At 42.8% G+C, this 14,819-nt stretch overlaps 1 protein-coding gene across 4 annotated transcripts in view; it reads left to right on the top strand.

Moving 5' to 3' along the window:
• Positions 1-14,819, top strand: part of st6galnac (ST6 (alpha-N-acetyl-neuraminyl-2,3-beta-galactosyl-1,3)-N-acetylgalactosaminide alpha-2,6-sialyltransferase) — a 94,692-nt gene that overhangs the window by 44,704 nt on the left and 35,169 nt on the right. For all 4 annotated transcript variants that reach the window (XM_068058419.1, XM_068058416.1, XM_068058418.1 and 1 more), the window contains exon 3: positions 7,095-7,338. In XM_068058419.1, coding sequence (XP_067914520.1) covers positions 7,095-7,338 — 244 coding nt within the window. The remainder of the gene's footprint in view (positions 1-7,094; positions 7,339-14,819) is intronic.

The raw sequence follows: 14,819 nt of genomic DNA, 5'->3' as shown, positions 1-14,819 counted from the left end.
CATTTGGCATATAGGGTTTTCTTAATACTACCGAAGTAGATAACTTCATATTTCTCGACATTATGTTCTTATCCATATACTTTTGCAGCCTCTTTGCGTCCTTCTAACAGCTTACTTTCCCATCTAACTTTGTATCATCAACAAACTTGGATAGATTACACTCAGTCCCCTCATGGACATAGATTGTAAATAGCTGAGGCCCAAACACTCATCCTTGCTGTAGCTAGTTACAACCTAAAAATAACCTGTTTATCCCTACTCTTTGTTATAGAGTCATAGAGTCGTACAGCATAGAAACAAGCCCTTCGGCCCACCGCGTCCATGCCGACCATAACGCCTATCTATACTAATCCCACCTGCCTGCATTAATTCCATATCCCTCGATGCCTTGCTCATTCAAGTACCTGTCCAGATGCCTCTTAAATGTTGCTACTGTTCCTGCCTCCACCACCTCCTCAGGCAGCTCATTCCAGATACCCACTATTCTCTGTGAAAAATTTACCCCTTTGATCCCCTTTAAACCTCCTCCCTCTCACCTTAAATCTATGCCCTCTAGTTTTAGTCACCCCTACTGTGGGAAACAGACTCTGACTATCTACCCTATCTATGCCCCTCATAATTTTATATACCTCTATCATGTCCCCTCTCAGCCTCCTTTGCTCCAGGGAAAACAGACCCAGCCTATCCAATCTCTCTTTGTAACTCAAGCTCTCCAAACCAGGCAACATCCTTGTGAATCTTTTCTGCACCCTCTCTAGCTTAATTACATCTTATGTGTAGTGTGGCGACCAGAACTACACACAGTACTCCAAATGCGGCCTAACCAACGTTATGTACAACTGTAACATGACGTCCCAACTCTTGTACTCAATGCCTCAGCTGATGAAGGCAAGCATGCCATACGCCTTCTTCACCACCCTGTTTACCTGTGTTGCCGCGTTCAGGGAACTATGTACTTGCACCCCAGGTTCTCTCTGCTCAACAACACTCCCCAGGGCCCTGCCATTCACTGTATATGTCCTGCCCTGGTTTAACTTCTCAAAATGCATCACTTCACACTTGTCTGTGTTAAATTCCATTTGCCTATCCCTTGCCCACTTTCTCAGTTGATCTATATCCTGTTGTAACCTTAGACAACCTTCTTCACTGTCCACTATACCACCAATTTTGGTGTCATCTGCACACTTACTAATCATGCCCCTTACATTCACATCCAAGTCATTAATATATATGACAAACAACAGAGGGCCCAGCACCGATCCCTGCGGCACACCACTGGTCACCGGTCTCCAGTCTGAAAAACAACCCTCCACTACCACCCTCTGCCTCCTATCACCAAGCCAATTTTGTATCCAATTGGCTAGCTCACCCTGGATCCCATGTGTTCGAACCTTCTGGACCAGCCTACCATGCGGGTCCTTGTCAAAGGCCTTGCTAAAGTCCATGTAGACAACGTCCACCACCCTGCCCTTGTCAATCCTCTTGGCCACCTCCTCGAAAAACTCAATCAAATTCGTGAGACATGATTTCCCACGCACAAACCCATGCTGACTATCCCTAATCAGACCATGCCTTTCCAGATACATATAAATCCTGTCTCTCAGAATCCCTTCCAATAACTTTCCCACCACTGATGTAAGGCTCACCAGCCTATAGTTCCCCGGTTTATCCCTGCTGCTCTTCTTAAATAAAGGCACAACGTTAGCTATCCTCCAGTCTTCCGGTACCTCACCCGTGGCTAACGATGATACAAAAATCTCTGCCAGGGCCCCAGCAATCTCCTCCCTTGCTTCCCATAGCATCCTAGGATACACCTGGTCAGGCCCTGGGGATTTATCCACCTTAATGCGCTTCAAAACCTCCAACGCCTCCTCCTTTGTAATGTTGATATGCTCCAAGATATCGGTGTTCCTTCCCTTGAACTCGCTAGCTTCCATGACCTTCTCCACGGTAAATATGGACGAGAAATATTCATTTAAGACCTCGCCCATTTCCCGTGGCTCCACACATAGATTGCCACACTGATCCTTAAGGGGACCTACTCTCTCCCTAGCTACCCTTTTACTTTTAATATACTAATAGAATCTTTTAGGATTCTCCTTTATCTTATCTGCCAGGGAAATCTCATGGCTCCTATTCGCCCTCCTAATTTCCTTCTTCAGTGTACTCCTACATCCCCTATACTCCTCGAGGGACTCGCTCGATCCCAGCTGCCTAAACCTGACATATGCTTCCTTCTTTGTCCTGACCAGACCCTCAATATCCCTCGTCAACCAAGGTTCCCTAAACATGCCAGCCTTCCCCTTCAATCTAACAGGAACATGCCAGCCCTGAACTCTTCCTATTTCACTTTTAAAAGCCTCCCACTCACCAGACGTCCCTTTACCTGTAAACAGCCTCTCCCATTCAACTTTTGAGAGGTCCTGTCTGATGCCATTGAAATTAGCCTTCCCCCAATTTAGGACTTCGACTTGAGGACCAGTCCTATCCTTTTCCATAACTATCTTGAAGCTAATGGAGTTATAGTCACTGGTCCCAAAGTGCTCCCCCACTGACACATCAACCACCTGCCCTTCCTCATTTCCTAAGAGGAGGTCGAGTGTAGCCCCTTCTCTAGTAGGGCCATCCACATACTGCTTCAGAAAACTATCCTGGACGCACTTAACAAATTCTTCCCCATCTGATCCCTTAGCACTAAGGCAGTCCCAGTCAATATTAGGGAAGTTAAAATCACCTACTGTTACAACCCTATAATTCCTACACCTATCTGTGATTTCCCTACATATATGCTCCCCCAATTCTCTCTGACTATTGGGGGGCCTATAGTATAATACCATCAAAGTGATCACCCCTTTCTTAGTTCTAAGTTCTACCCATATGGCCTCGCTGGACTTTTCCCCCCCCGGGATGTCCTCCCTAATCAATAGTGCACATCCCCCTCCTCTCTTGCCTCCACCTCTGTCACGCTGGAAGCATTGGTACCCCGGAACATTGAGCTGCCATTCCTGCCAATCCCTCAACCACGTTTCCGTAATAGCTATAATATCACAATCCCATGCAATGATCCATGGTCGGAGTTCATCTGCCTTACCTGTAAGGCTTCTTGCATTAAAGTAAATGCAGTTTAGCTGACCAGACCTTCCACGCTCCCTGTACTGCCCCTGCCTGGCCTGTCTTCTGGACTTGCTTGCTTTAACCTCTACATTTGCCTCAACTATCTCGTTGGAGAAACTACTACTTAGTTTATTGTCTCTTAACCAATCCTCAATCCATGCTAATATATTACCCACAAACCCATGTGCCCTAATGTTGTACAATAACCTCTTGTTATTGCACCTTATTGAATGCTTTTTGAAAATCCAAATCCACTCGTTTCCCTTTTATTCCCCCTGCTAGTTGCGACCTCAAATAAAAACCTGTCAAATCCCTTTCACAAATTTGTGTTAACTCTGAACCATTATATTTTGATTTTCTAAGGGCACTGTTAATCATGTCCCTTCTAATAGGTTCTGGTGTTTCCCTCCCACTGATCTCAGGTTAACTGGCTTATAGTTCTCTGTTTTCTCTCTATCCCTTTCTAGCACAGCAGGCTTACATTTACTACCTTCTAATCCAGAGGGACTGTTCTAGAATCTAGGGAAATTTGGAAGACCAAAACCAATGCATCCACTATGCCTGTAACCCTTTACCTGGTTTTAAAATAGGAGGCATCAGTTTCTGGGGATTTTCTGGCTTTTAGTGCCATCAATTTCTTCAGCATTATTTATATACTAATAATTTTAAGTTCCTGATTTTTCACTAGACTCTTTGTTCCCTATTATTGGCAAATGTTTTTGTGCCTTCTATCATGAAGGCAGATGTACAGAATTTGTTAAATGTCTCTTGCCATTTCCTTATTCCCATTCTAATTTCTCCTGTCTCTTAGGGATCCACATTCATTTTTCTAATCTCTTCCTTTTTATATACCTATAGAAGCTGTTGCAATCTATTTTATGTCTCTTGCTGGTTCACTCTCTTATATCCTTTTTTTTCTTTATCAATGTCTTGGTCCTCCTTTTGCTGAATTTTTTTGTTTACTGTTTTTGGCAACATTATAAACCTCTGTCTTTTAATCTAATGCTATCTTTAGCCTCGCTTGCTTGTTGTGCACAGCTGAGCCACCTTTCCTGTAGGGTTTTTACTTAATGAAATGTATATTCATTGCAAATTATGCAGTAATTCTGTAAATGTTTGCCATTGCTTGTCTACAGTCATATATCTTCTAATCTACTTTTTCAACTACCTTTGCTAACTCACCCCTCAAGAACACAAGAAATAGGAGCAGGAGTAGACCATATGGCCCATTGAGTCTGCTCCACCATTCATTACGATCATGGCTGATCTTGGGCTTCAACTCTACTTCCCGCCTGCTCGTAATATCCATAGAGCCATAGAAAAGTTACAGCACAGAGGCCTTTCATCCCATCGTGTCTGTGCTGGGAGACCAAAAGTCCATCTATTCCAACCTTAAATGTATTGAATAATGGAGCATCCACAATAAAGCCTGGCTTGGCTATAAAATTGAGGCCCAACCCGACAACAGCCAATCCGGGCCCAAGTCCTTCAATTTTTTAAAATGCCCAAACGAACCCGATGCATGTAGTCGGCTTTGGTCTGGTAGCCAGGCATTACTGCAGAGTGCGGAGTCTGCACTGCACGTTTCCTGCCTTGACGTCCTGAATGTTCATTTGACGATTACTGTCCACCTCCAGCGAGACCCGACCCGATCCCCACGCTTGTCGTCGGGTCTGGTTGGGTTCGGGTCGGGTAGTCACGCTTTAATCCGCAACTCTCTGTTGTAGAGAATTCTAAAGATTCACAACCCTTTGAGTGAAGAAATTTCTTCCCATCTCCGTCCTAAATGATCGGCCCTTATGCCGAGACTGTGCGCCCTTGTTTTGGATTCCCCGACCAGCAGTGGTATAGTGATAATGTCACTGGTCTAATAACCCAAAAACCCAGGCTACTGCTGTGGGGACATGGGTTCGAATCCCACCATGGCAGATGGTGAAATTTGAATTCAATTAATGTGGACATTTTTTTAAAAAGCTGGTCTAATGAAACCATTGTCATTTGTTGTATTAAAAAAAAAACATCTGTTTCAGTAATGTCCTTTAGGGAAGGAAATCTGCTGTCCTTACCTGGTCTGGCCTATCTGTGACCCCAGACCTACAGCAATGTGGTTGACTCTTAAGATGCCCTCTGAAATGGCCTAGCAAGCCATTCACTTCAAGAGCAATTAGGGAAGGGCAATAAATGCCCATATCCCACTAACGAATAATTAAAGAAAAACCCTATCCAGCCCCTTCAGAATCTTTCAATGAGATCGCCTCTCATTATTCTAAACTCCAGAGAGTATAGTCCCAATTTACTTAGCCTTTCCTCAACTGCACACAGTACTGCAGATGTGGTCTTGCCAAAATCCTGTACAATTGTAGCAAGACCTCTTTATTCTTGTACTCCAACCCCCTTGCAATAAAGGCCAACATGCCATTTGCCTTCCTAATTGCTCGCTGTACCTGTCTGCTAATATAGTTTGTTTTGTTCTGATTTAAGAGCCTAGTTTCGGACTTAATTAAATTACATTCAAACTAAATATAAAATTTGTATTATTATCACTCTTCTGCAGAGGCTTCTTTACTATAAAGTTATTATTTAACCCTGTTTCAGTGGGCAATGCTAGATCTAAAATAGCCTGTTCCCTTGGTTCAATGACTTACTGACCTAGCAAATGATCTTGAATGCATTCTATTCCTCCACATTACTACTGCACACTTGGTTTGCCCAGTCTGTTAAGATTCAAGTCTCCATGATTACTGTCTTATCCTTGTTGCATGCACCTCTAATTTCCTGATTTGTATTCTGCCTGACACGACTGTTAGAGGTTCCATAAGCTACTCCCATCAATGCTTTCTGCTCCTTACTGTTTCTTAGATTCCCCACCTCCACCCCCCCCCCAAACTGATACTGCATCTTAATTTTCTGAGTTAAGATCCTTTCTCTGTACTGTCTTTATTCCATCCTTTTATCAGGGCTACCCCTTCCTTTGTCTTTTTGCCTATCTTTTCTAAAAGTCAAATGTCCTACAATAATTAATTCCTAAACTTGGTCATACTGTAACCATGTCTCTGTAATGGCTATTAGATCAAATTTATTATGTTCATTTATTTTATTGTGCATTCAGCTATAGTGCCTTTAGCTTCAACTATTTCACTTGATGTTACCCTAATGCTCCATTATCTTAAGATGTCTGCTTATTTTCACTCAGATTGCTACCCTGCTCTACAGTCTTGACATTTCTTTTATTGCTTTTGAATTTACACTTTCCTGAATCCTCCCACATCCCCTGACCCTTGGTCTTCAGGGGTAATGGCGTGGGTGGGAAGAGAACCCATTGTTGGAGATCCTGTGGCTGTAATTGGATAGGTGAGAGAGGAACCAAGTGAAAGTATGAAAGTGGTGGGCAACAGAGCAGTGGATTGGGACCATCCCAAAGGCTGTGAAGGGACAGCAGGAGGCTGAGGAGGGATAATGATCTGCAGTCACTGAGGTCTTTGGTTAGGGCTGTTTCAGTGTTGTAGCAGGGGCAGAAACTTGTCTGGAGAGATTCAAATATGAATTCACGGGAAAGATGGATTTGGCAGGACCAAAGGCATTCAAGGAATACAAAATACAGCCTCAATCTGGAATTGTGGCTTGCTCTGACACTGGAGAGAGAGGAAAGTGAGCTCACTCTGCTTTGCTCCAACATCTTATTGGACCTTAAGTCCAGATTTGCACCACACAAATTTAACGTTGGTTTGATTTCCATTTCACAGTGCTAAGCTCTGAGAATAAATATATCATTGGATTGATTTCTGAAGATTTGTAAGACAACCTTTTGGGGAGTTGAGTTTTCCAAAGTCTTTTCTGCTTGGAAGTTATGCTTGTATACATACCTTCCTTTTTAAGAGATTAAATAATATGGGTAGAGTTTGTGGTCTGTGGGAGAGATGGGTTGATTGACTAGCTTGCTTCATCTTATTAGATACCTGTTATATCAAATTTTTTTTCAGATATTTGAGGGAGATATTTCCCAAAACTACTAGTGTGAAGAGTAATACTTCTGAAGAGTCCGTTCAAACAATAATCAGAGTGAACTTTTGGGATGCTGTTAACAGTGGTGAAGAAAATGATTTGGGAAATTTGCTTAAAAATGCTACTAATGGAACAAGTGCACCAATCCAAAAGCAAGTGACCATAACGGAACCACCGTTCCCAGGAGACCATTATGCCACAGATGATACCTACCTGCATTCGGTAAGTTGTAATTTTGATTTCCAGCTTTTATAATTGGTTAGGTAGGTCTGTTTTTTATTGTGGGTCCAGTCTGGTCATTGAGAAAGGATGTAAGGCAATCTCGCGCAGCTGAAGAAGATGGTGTAAAGAAGAAGAACATGCACAATGTATTGGAGCAAATGACGGTCCCGTGTCCTTGTATTTACTGCTGAGATGCAATCTAATGCCGAGCCAATTGTGGGTTTCATGCATTTTAGTTTTGAGTAATGATTTTTATACAAAAATGTCATGCTAAAAAATGTCCCTCAAAGGTTCAATAATCCAGGAAAGGAGTTTTTAACTCCTGCAGAAATTCCTCTTGCTATAATTTCCTGGCCATGCCACCTATGTTTCTTCCTCCTCTTTTTCGCCCCCGACAGCTTACAAATCATCTCAGCTCCAGGCCATCACTGCAGGAGCTCCTCAGGGTAGTACCCGAGGCCCAACCATCTTCAGCTGCTTCATCAATGACCCTCTTTCAATCATAAGGTCAGAAGTGGGGATGTTCGCTGATTGCACAATGTTTAGCACCATTCATGACTCCTCAGATACTGAAGCAGTCCATGTATAAATGCAGCAAGACCTGGACAATATCCAGGCTTGGGCTAATGAGTGGCAAGTAACATTTGTGCCACACAAGTGCCAGGCAATGGCCATCTCCAACAAGAGAGAATCTAACCATCTCCCCTTGACATTCAATGGCATTACTTTTGCTGAATTCCCCACTATCAACATTCTGGGGGTTACCATTGACCAGAAACTGATCTGGAGTAGCCATATAAATACTGTGGCGACAAGAGTAGGTCAGAGGCTAGGACTCCTGTGGCAAGTAACTCACCACCTGACTTCCCAAAGCCTGTCCACCATCTACAAGGCACCAGTCAGGAGTGTGATGTAATGCTCTCCACTTGCCTGGATGGGTGCAGCTCCAACAACACTCAAGAAGCTCAACATCATCCAGGACAAAGCAGCCCATTTGATTGGCACCCCATCCACAAACATTCACTCCCTCCACCACTGCACAGTGGCAGCAGTGTGTATCATCTACAAGATGCACTGCAGCAACGCATCAAGGCTCCTTCGACAGCACCTTCCAAACCCACGAACCCTACCACCTAGAAGGACCAGGGCAGCAGATGCTTGGGGATGCCATCACCTGAAAGTTCCCCTCCAAGTCACACACCATCCTGACTTGGAACTATATCGCCGTTCCTTCACTGTTGCTGGGTCAAAATCCTGGAACTCCCTTCCTAACAGCACTGTGGGTGTACCTACCCCAAATGGACTGCAGCGGTTCAAGAAGGCAGCTCACCGCCACCTTCTCAAGGGCAATTAGGGATGGGCAATTTTGCTGGCCTGTTCAGCGACGCCCACATCCCATGAACGAATAAAAAAAAAAAATCTAAATGCAGCATGTCTGCGGGATCAGCAAGATGGCAAGGAATATCCACCATATCTCTGTTTTTAGTTGCAGCACTGTGATTCCATTGACCCCATGTGTAAAATATTAGAGGTTCTCTGTGAGCTGTAGCAAACATCAGGAAAGTTGTCTGGAGATGGGGTTTATAAATTCCAAGCAAAACTGCAGCAAGCTAAATGGAAAGTGGGTAGGAGTTTAGAGAGCTGAATACGCTCCTGTGAAGCACCTTGGATGTTTTCCAGCTTTTTAAAAGCTACTCTTTAAATGCATATAGTTTGTGGTTGTAAGGTAATGGAATGACTTAAACACTGAAGGCCAAGTGTGAATTTCCTTTACGGAAGAAGCTCTGATCTTTCACATAGATGATCTCTTTTGGCCCAATAATATTGGAGCAATCAAGATTCCACAACATTTGAGAGCAGGAACCCAAATAAGATTTAATGCAATTCTCTCTCTATTTATTTATTTTATTTATTTATTTATTTAGAGATACAGCTCTGAAACAGGCCCTTCGGCCCACCGAGTCTGTGCTGACCATCACCCATCCATTTATACTAATCCTACATTAATCCCAATTTTGTACCCCATCCCCACCTTTCCTCAATTCCCCTACCACCTACCTACACTAGGGGCAATTTATAATGGCTAATTTACCTATCAACCTGCAAGTCTTTGGCATGTGGGAGGAAACCGGAGCACCCGGCGAAAACCCACGCGGTCACAGGGAGAACTTGCAAACTCCACACAGGCAGTACCCAGAATTGTTTAGTTTAGAGAAACAGCACTGAAACAGGCCCTTCGGCCCACCGAGTCTGTGCCAACCATCAACCACCCATTTATACTAATCCTACACTAATCCCATATTCCTACCACATCCCCACCTGTCCCTATATTTCCCTCCCACCTACCTATACTAGGGGCAATTTATAATGGCCAATTTACCTATCAACCTGCAAGTCTTTGGCATGTGTGAGGAAACCGGAGCACCCGGAGGAAACCCACGCAGACACAGGGAGAACTTGCAAATTCCACACAGGCAGTACCCAGAATTGAACCCGGGTCGCTGGAGCTGTGAGGCTGCGGTGCTAACCGCTGCGCCACTGTGCCGCCCCTTAAATCTTGATGCCTTAAATTTTGGTTGGAGCATGCACATCAAACATCAGCTCCCTAAGCTGTCGAATTTTCATAAACAAAAGGCCCTGTTAACTTGGGCACTTGCATGGGAGCAGAGTAGACTATTCATCCCCTCAAACCTCTTGACTGCAGGATGGGGAAGAAACTCTGGGTTTTCTTGTGTGGCTGATTTGTTGCATTGAAGATTCAAATTAGTTGTTCGCTGTTCTGTTACAGTAATAGCTTATCACAAGTCTGTGCGTATTTACTATGATATGTAATTGCATTTTGGAATATGATTTTGAGAGGTAGCTCTTGTACATAGTTTGGCTATATGAATGGCTATTTGCTAGGCATTGGTGAATATAGTGTCGTTCAATTTGTCTATTAATTGAAGCAGGTGATTTTTCTTCATGGGCAAAGAAGTGGTATTGTGTTTCATTGTGGTTGTAACCTGGCAGAGCAGGATAACACCTGGAAGTGAATGGGTTTCACTCTGTGTGTCCGCGTGGTTTTCCTTGCCCATATAGATGCAGCAGCTTACCCATTCTTGCTGAAACATCTCTGAGGATCTACTGCAGATCCGAAGCTTGCTGGTTTCAGGCCAATTAGCCTTGTTTTTAAACTCTTGAATTGTTAAAACGCCTGCTCACCCATCAAGGACGGTAAGGACCTTCTGTGGCATGGTGGACTACCTTTTAGGTTGGTAAATGTGTGGAGACATATAGCAAGTCTGAGATTATTTTAGATAAGTCCATGAGTCCTGTTTACAGTTTTTTTTTAGATAACACCCAAGGTCTGTGTTTGCTTGGTAGGGTAGAAGATTTGATTTGTACTGTTAGACCTCTGTGGTCAGTTTGGCTTTTATCTGTTTGCTGTTCTGATGCCTTCCCAGCCGACTTCCCAGTTTCCACTCACTACAAACCTGAGCACACCACCCTGTGTATCTTAACTTGCACCAAGTTTCATTCACACATCACCCTGTGCTCATTGACCTACGTTGGCTTCCAATCCAGCAATGCCTCAAGTCTAACATTTTTATCCTTGGCGACCATGCCTTCAGCTGCCTAAGCTCTGGAATTTCCTCCTTGAGTCTCTCTGCCCCTCTCCTCCTTTTTAAGATGCTGCTCCTCAAAACCTACCTCTTGAACAGAGCTTTTGGCCACTTGTCTTCATATCATCTTCTGTGGATCAGTGTCCAATTTTGTTTGATAATGTGAAATGAATTGGGGCACTTTTACTATGTTTTTATAAATGAATATGCTGAAAGATTCTTTCCCTTTTCATTGGGCCTGTAATGGCTTCCATTCAGTGATTATTTAAATTCCTAATGATCTGGATTCCCTGCCCAGTCAAATTTTTTGCTCTATTTCCACCTGCCGTACCCCATCAATTTGTGTGCAACTGGATGTCACTTTCAGGTGTCTAGCCCCTGTTGTCCAACTATATACCATGTCTATCATTTGGCTGGAGGACAGGTCTGTGGGTGATGAGGGTAGGGCAAATCAACAATCAATACTAAAATTATTGGGCAAACTAGATTGCTACAGTTCCCCTCAGTGTCCTGGGATAGAGGAGTACTTGGACAGGGTTCCCACTCTTGATTCCAAAGGCTGCATGCTCCTCACGATTTAAATCTTTTTCCACAAATCTGAGGAACCTGATGACCCATCAAATCTAAATAATTGTGGAATTAATTTGGTTCCCTTTTGACTTGGTGACAGTTCATGGAAAAAGCACTGAAAAATTATACAACACTGCTACTGAAAAGTATGCATACACAGATGTCAAGTGATCACAGGATCAGACACGGCTGTGATATTCCCCATGGTTAAATAGCCTGGTGACGGTTGACAAGCATGAAGAATGGTCATCTATTTTGCACTGAGAGGCGCCGTAATTATCCTTTTGTGGTATCTTTATGCTACAAGGATACTTCAATGATACCTTGCTAGGTCTTGGGTACTATTCTATAGACATGCTTGAGGTTTCATTTATATAGCTTTTCTACATGCATGTCTGTACTGTGCTGTTCCCAAAATGAAGCTGTCTCTTAAGGCCAAAAAGTCCAGTTACTCTTGAGTAACTACTGGGTGCTTTGACAAAACAGAGGAACTTGCATTTCTATAGTGTCTTTCACAACCTGAGGACGTCCCAAAGTGCTTGCATCCAAAGAAATATTTGTTGGAAGTGTAGTCACTGTTGCAATGCAGAAAATGCAGCATCCATTTATACAACACCTTTCACAACCACCTTGTGTCTCAAAGCACTTTACAGGCAATGAAGTACTTTAGAAGCATAGTCACTGTTGTAATGTAGGAAATGCAGCAGCCAATTTGTGCACAGCAAGATCCCACAAACGGCAATGTAATAATGACCAGATATTCTCTCTTTCTGATGTTGATTTGACAGATAAATATTGGCCCATAATCCTTACTCCCATGCTCTTCTTCAAAAAATAGTGACATGGGATCTTTTATGCCCACCTTAGAGGGCAGACGGGGTGTCAGTTTAATGCCTCAGCCAAAATACAGCATCTTCCTCAGTGCTACACTGAAGTGTCAGTCTTGATATTTATGCTCAAGTCTTGTAGTAGGACTTGAACTGGGAACAGAAGCAAGAGTGCTCCCATTGGGCCACAGCTGACACAATGTACTAATGACCAGATAATCTGCTTTAGTGATGTTGGTCGAGGGATAAAAATTAGCCAGGATACCAGGGAGAACATCCGTGGTCCTCTTTTTGAAATAGTGCCATGGAACTCTTATGTCCATTTGAGAAAGCAGACAGGACCTTGGCTTTTCATACTGGAAGGTGGTTTGCAGTAGTGATTCCCGCAAGTCAGTTTTGGGTCCATTACTCTATAATTGCTACAAATGACCTATGCTTGGGTGTAGGGAGCAGCATTATGAACTTTGCAGATGATCCAGAATTTGTCAAAGTGGTAAATAATGGCTATAGGATGACTTGGGCTGGATTGTGAAACGGGCAGAAGCATGGCAGATAGAGTTAAAGGGAAATATGTGAAGTGATGCACTTTGGGAGAGCTAATATAGAAAGACAGCATACTATAGATGGCACCATTTAGAAAAGTGTAAATGAGCAGAGAGACCTTGATGTCCATATGCACGAATCCTCAAAAGTGGCAGGGCAAGTTAATAAAGTGGCTAAAAGAGCATCTGAATTACTTGGATTTATAAGTAGAGAAATAGAATATAAAAGGAAATGGATGTTATTGAACTTTATAAATACTGGTTAGGCCTCAGCTGGAATATTGTGGACAATTCTGACCCTCACACTTCACAAAAGATGTAAATGTCTTTAGAAAGGTTATGGAGGAGGTTTACCAGGATATTACCAAGGATGAAGGATTTGAGCGTTGAGAGGTTGGAAAAGTTAGGACTGTTCTCCTTGGGTCACCTCCTTAACCTTCTCTGTTATAACAGCGGTTTTCAAAATGTTAGGAATTTATAGAGAAAAATTATTCCTCCTGGTGAGTAGGTCAATAATCAGAGCTCATAAGACTTAAAAGATCTAGAGGGGAGATAAAATGTTTTTCACTTGGGATTGTTGGAATCTGGAATGCACTGCCCGAAAAGGTGTGGAAGCTGATTGTGTAAATAATTTTACAAGGGAGTTGGGTACTTGAGGATGAGGAATTACGGGGTTACAGCCAAAAAGCAGGGATTTGGGACAAAGCATGCCAGTACCTTCTGTGCTGTTACGTTTCAATGATCCTATGATCTTACAATCTAAAAGTCTTTCTTTTAATACACACTTGGGCTCAAAATGAATCAACATTGTAACGTTCAAAATAAGTTTTTAAACCAAGTAAAGACATCAAAAAATATTTCATGACTATATGAATCCATTGAATTATAATCTCTATGTTTAATAACTTCATTATATTTCTACTTGAACACATCAGCCTCTTCTTAAAGACCAGGCTTCAATGTTTTTGCCAACAGTTCTGCCTGCATTGGTTGATGGTGGAACTTGCAGACTGAGCCTCTGCAGTTTGTACAGTTTCGCAGGATTTATCGGTAACTTTAGTTAGCACACCAGCTTGAATGTTTCCCTTCAGTTTCTAAAATGAGAACTTGAACTTATTTGGCGCTTTTCACATTTTCGGGACATCCGAAAGTGCCTTACAGCCAATTAAGGACCTTTCGAAATGCAGTTATAATTGTAACGTAGCCAAATGTGGCAGCCTATTTGCATACAGCAAGGTCCCACAAACACAAGGCGGTAAACAACCATATAATGTGTTTGTGATATTGTTTGAGGGGTGAAGGTTGATTAGAACACCAGGAGAACTCTCTTGCTCTTCAAATAGTTTTGTGGGCCTTCATTAACATCTTGTTTGAAGAATGGCACATTTGACAGTACGGCACTCCCTCATTGCTGCATAAATATCATTCTAGAGTATGTGCTCAAGTCAATTGAGTGGGGCTTTAGCTCACAATGTTCTGACTCTGAGACGAAAGTGCTACCAACAGAGCCAAGGCTAACAAAGCTACTTTAAGCAACCTCTACTATTAAGTTAGGTTGCACAGGAAGTAGCATAGATGGGAGTAGAAAGTTGCACAGAGGCCTTTGATAGTTTTGGCCACTCATTTAATCGATGGCAGATGGGAGTTTAGTGTGAGGTATCTACTTTGGACCTAAGAAGGATAAGTCAAGAGTGTTTCCTAAACGATAGGAAGCTATGAACTGTGGAGGAATAGAGAGATTTGTGGCTCCATGTACAGAAATCACTCAAAACAAGTGGACAAGTACGAAGAAAATTAAAAAAGCTAATGGAATGTTGGCCTTTATCTCATACCAGCTGGAATACAAATTGGAGGGAGAAATGGCTGCAGTTGTATAGAGTGCAATGGAATACTGCATTCCGTTTGGGCTACCGAACCTCAGGAAGGCTGTTTTGAGC

Source organism: Heterodontus francisci, chromosome 26 (assembly GCF_036365525.1).
Source record: "Heterodontus francisci isolate sHetFra1 chromosome 26, sHetFra1.hap1, whole genome shotgun sequence".
Lineage (NCBI taxonomy): Eukaryota > Metazoa > Chordata > Chondrichthyes > Heterodontiformes > Heterodontidae > Heterodontus > Heterodontus francisci.
Note: the sequence above shows the minus strand (reverse complement) of the source record. Positions and strands in the feature narration are given on the sequence as shown.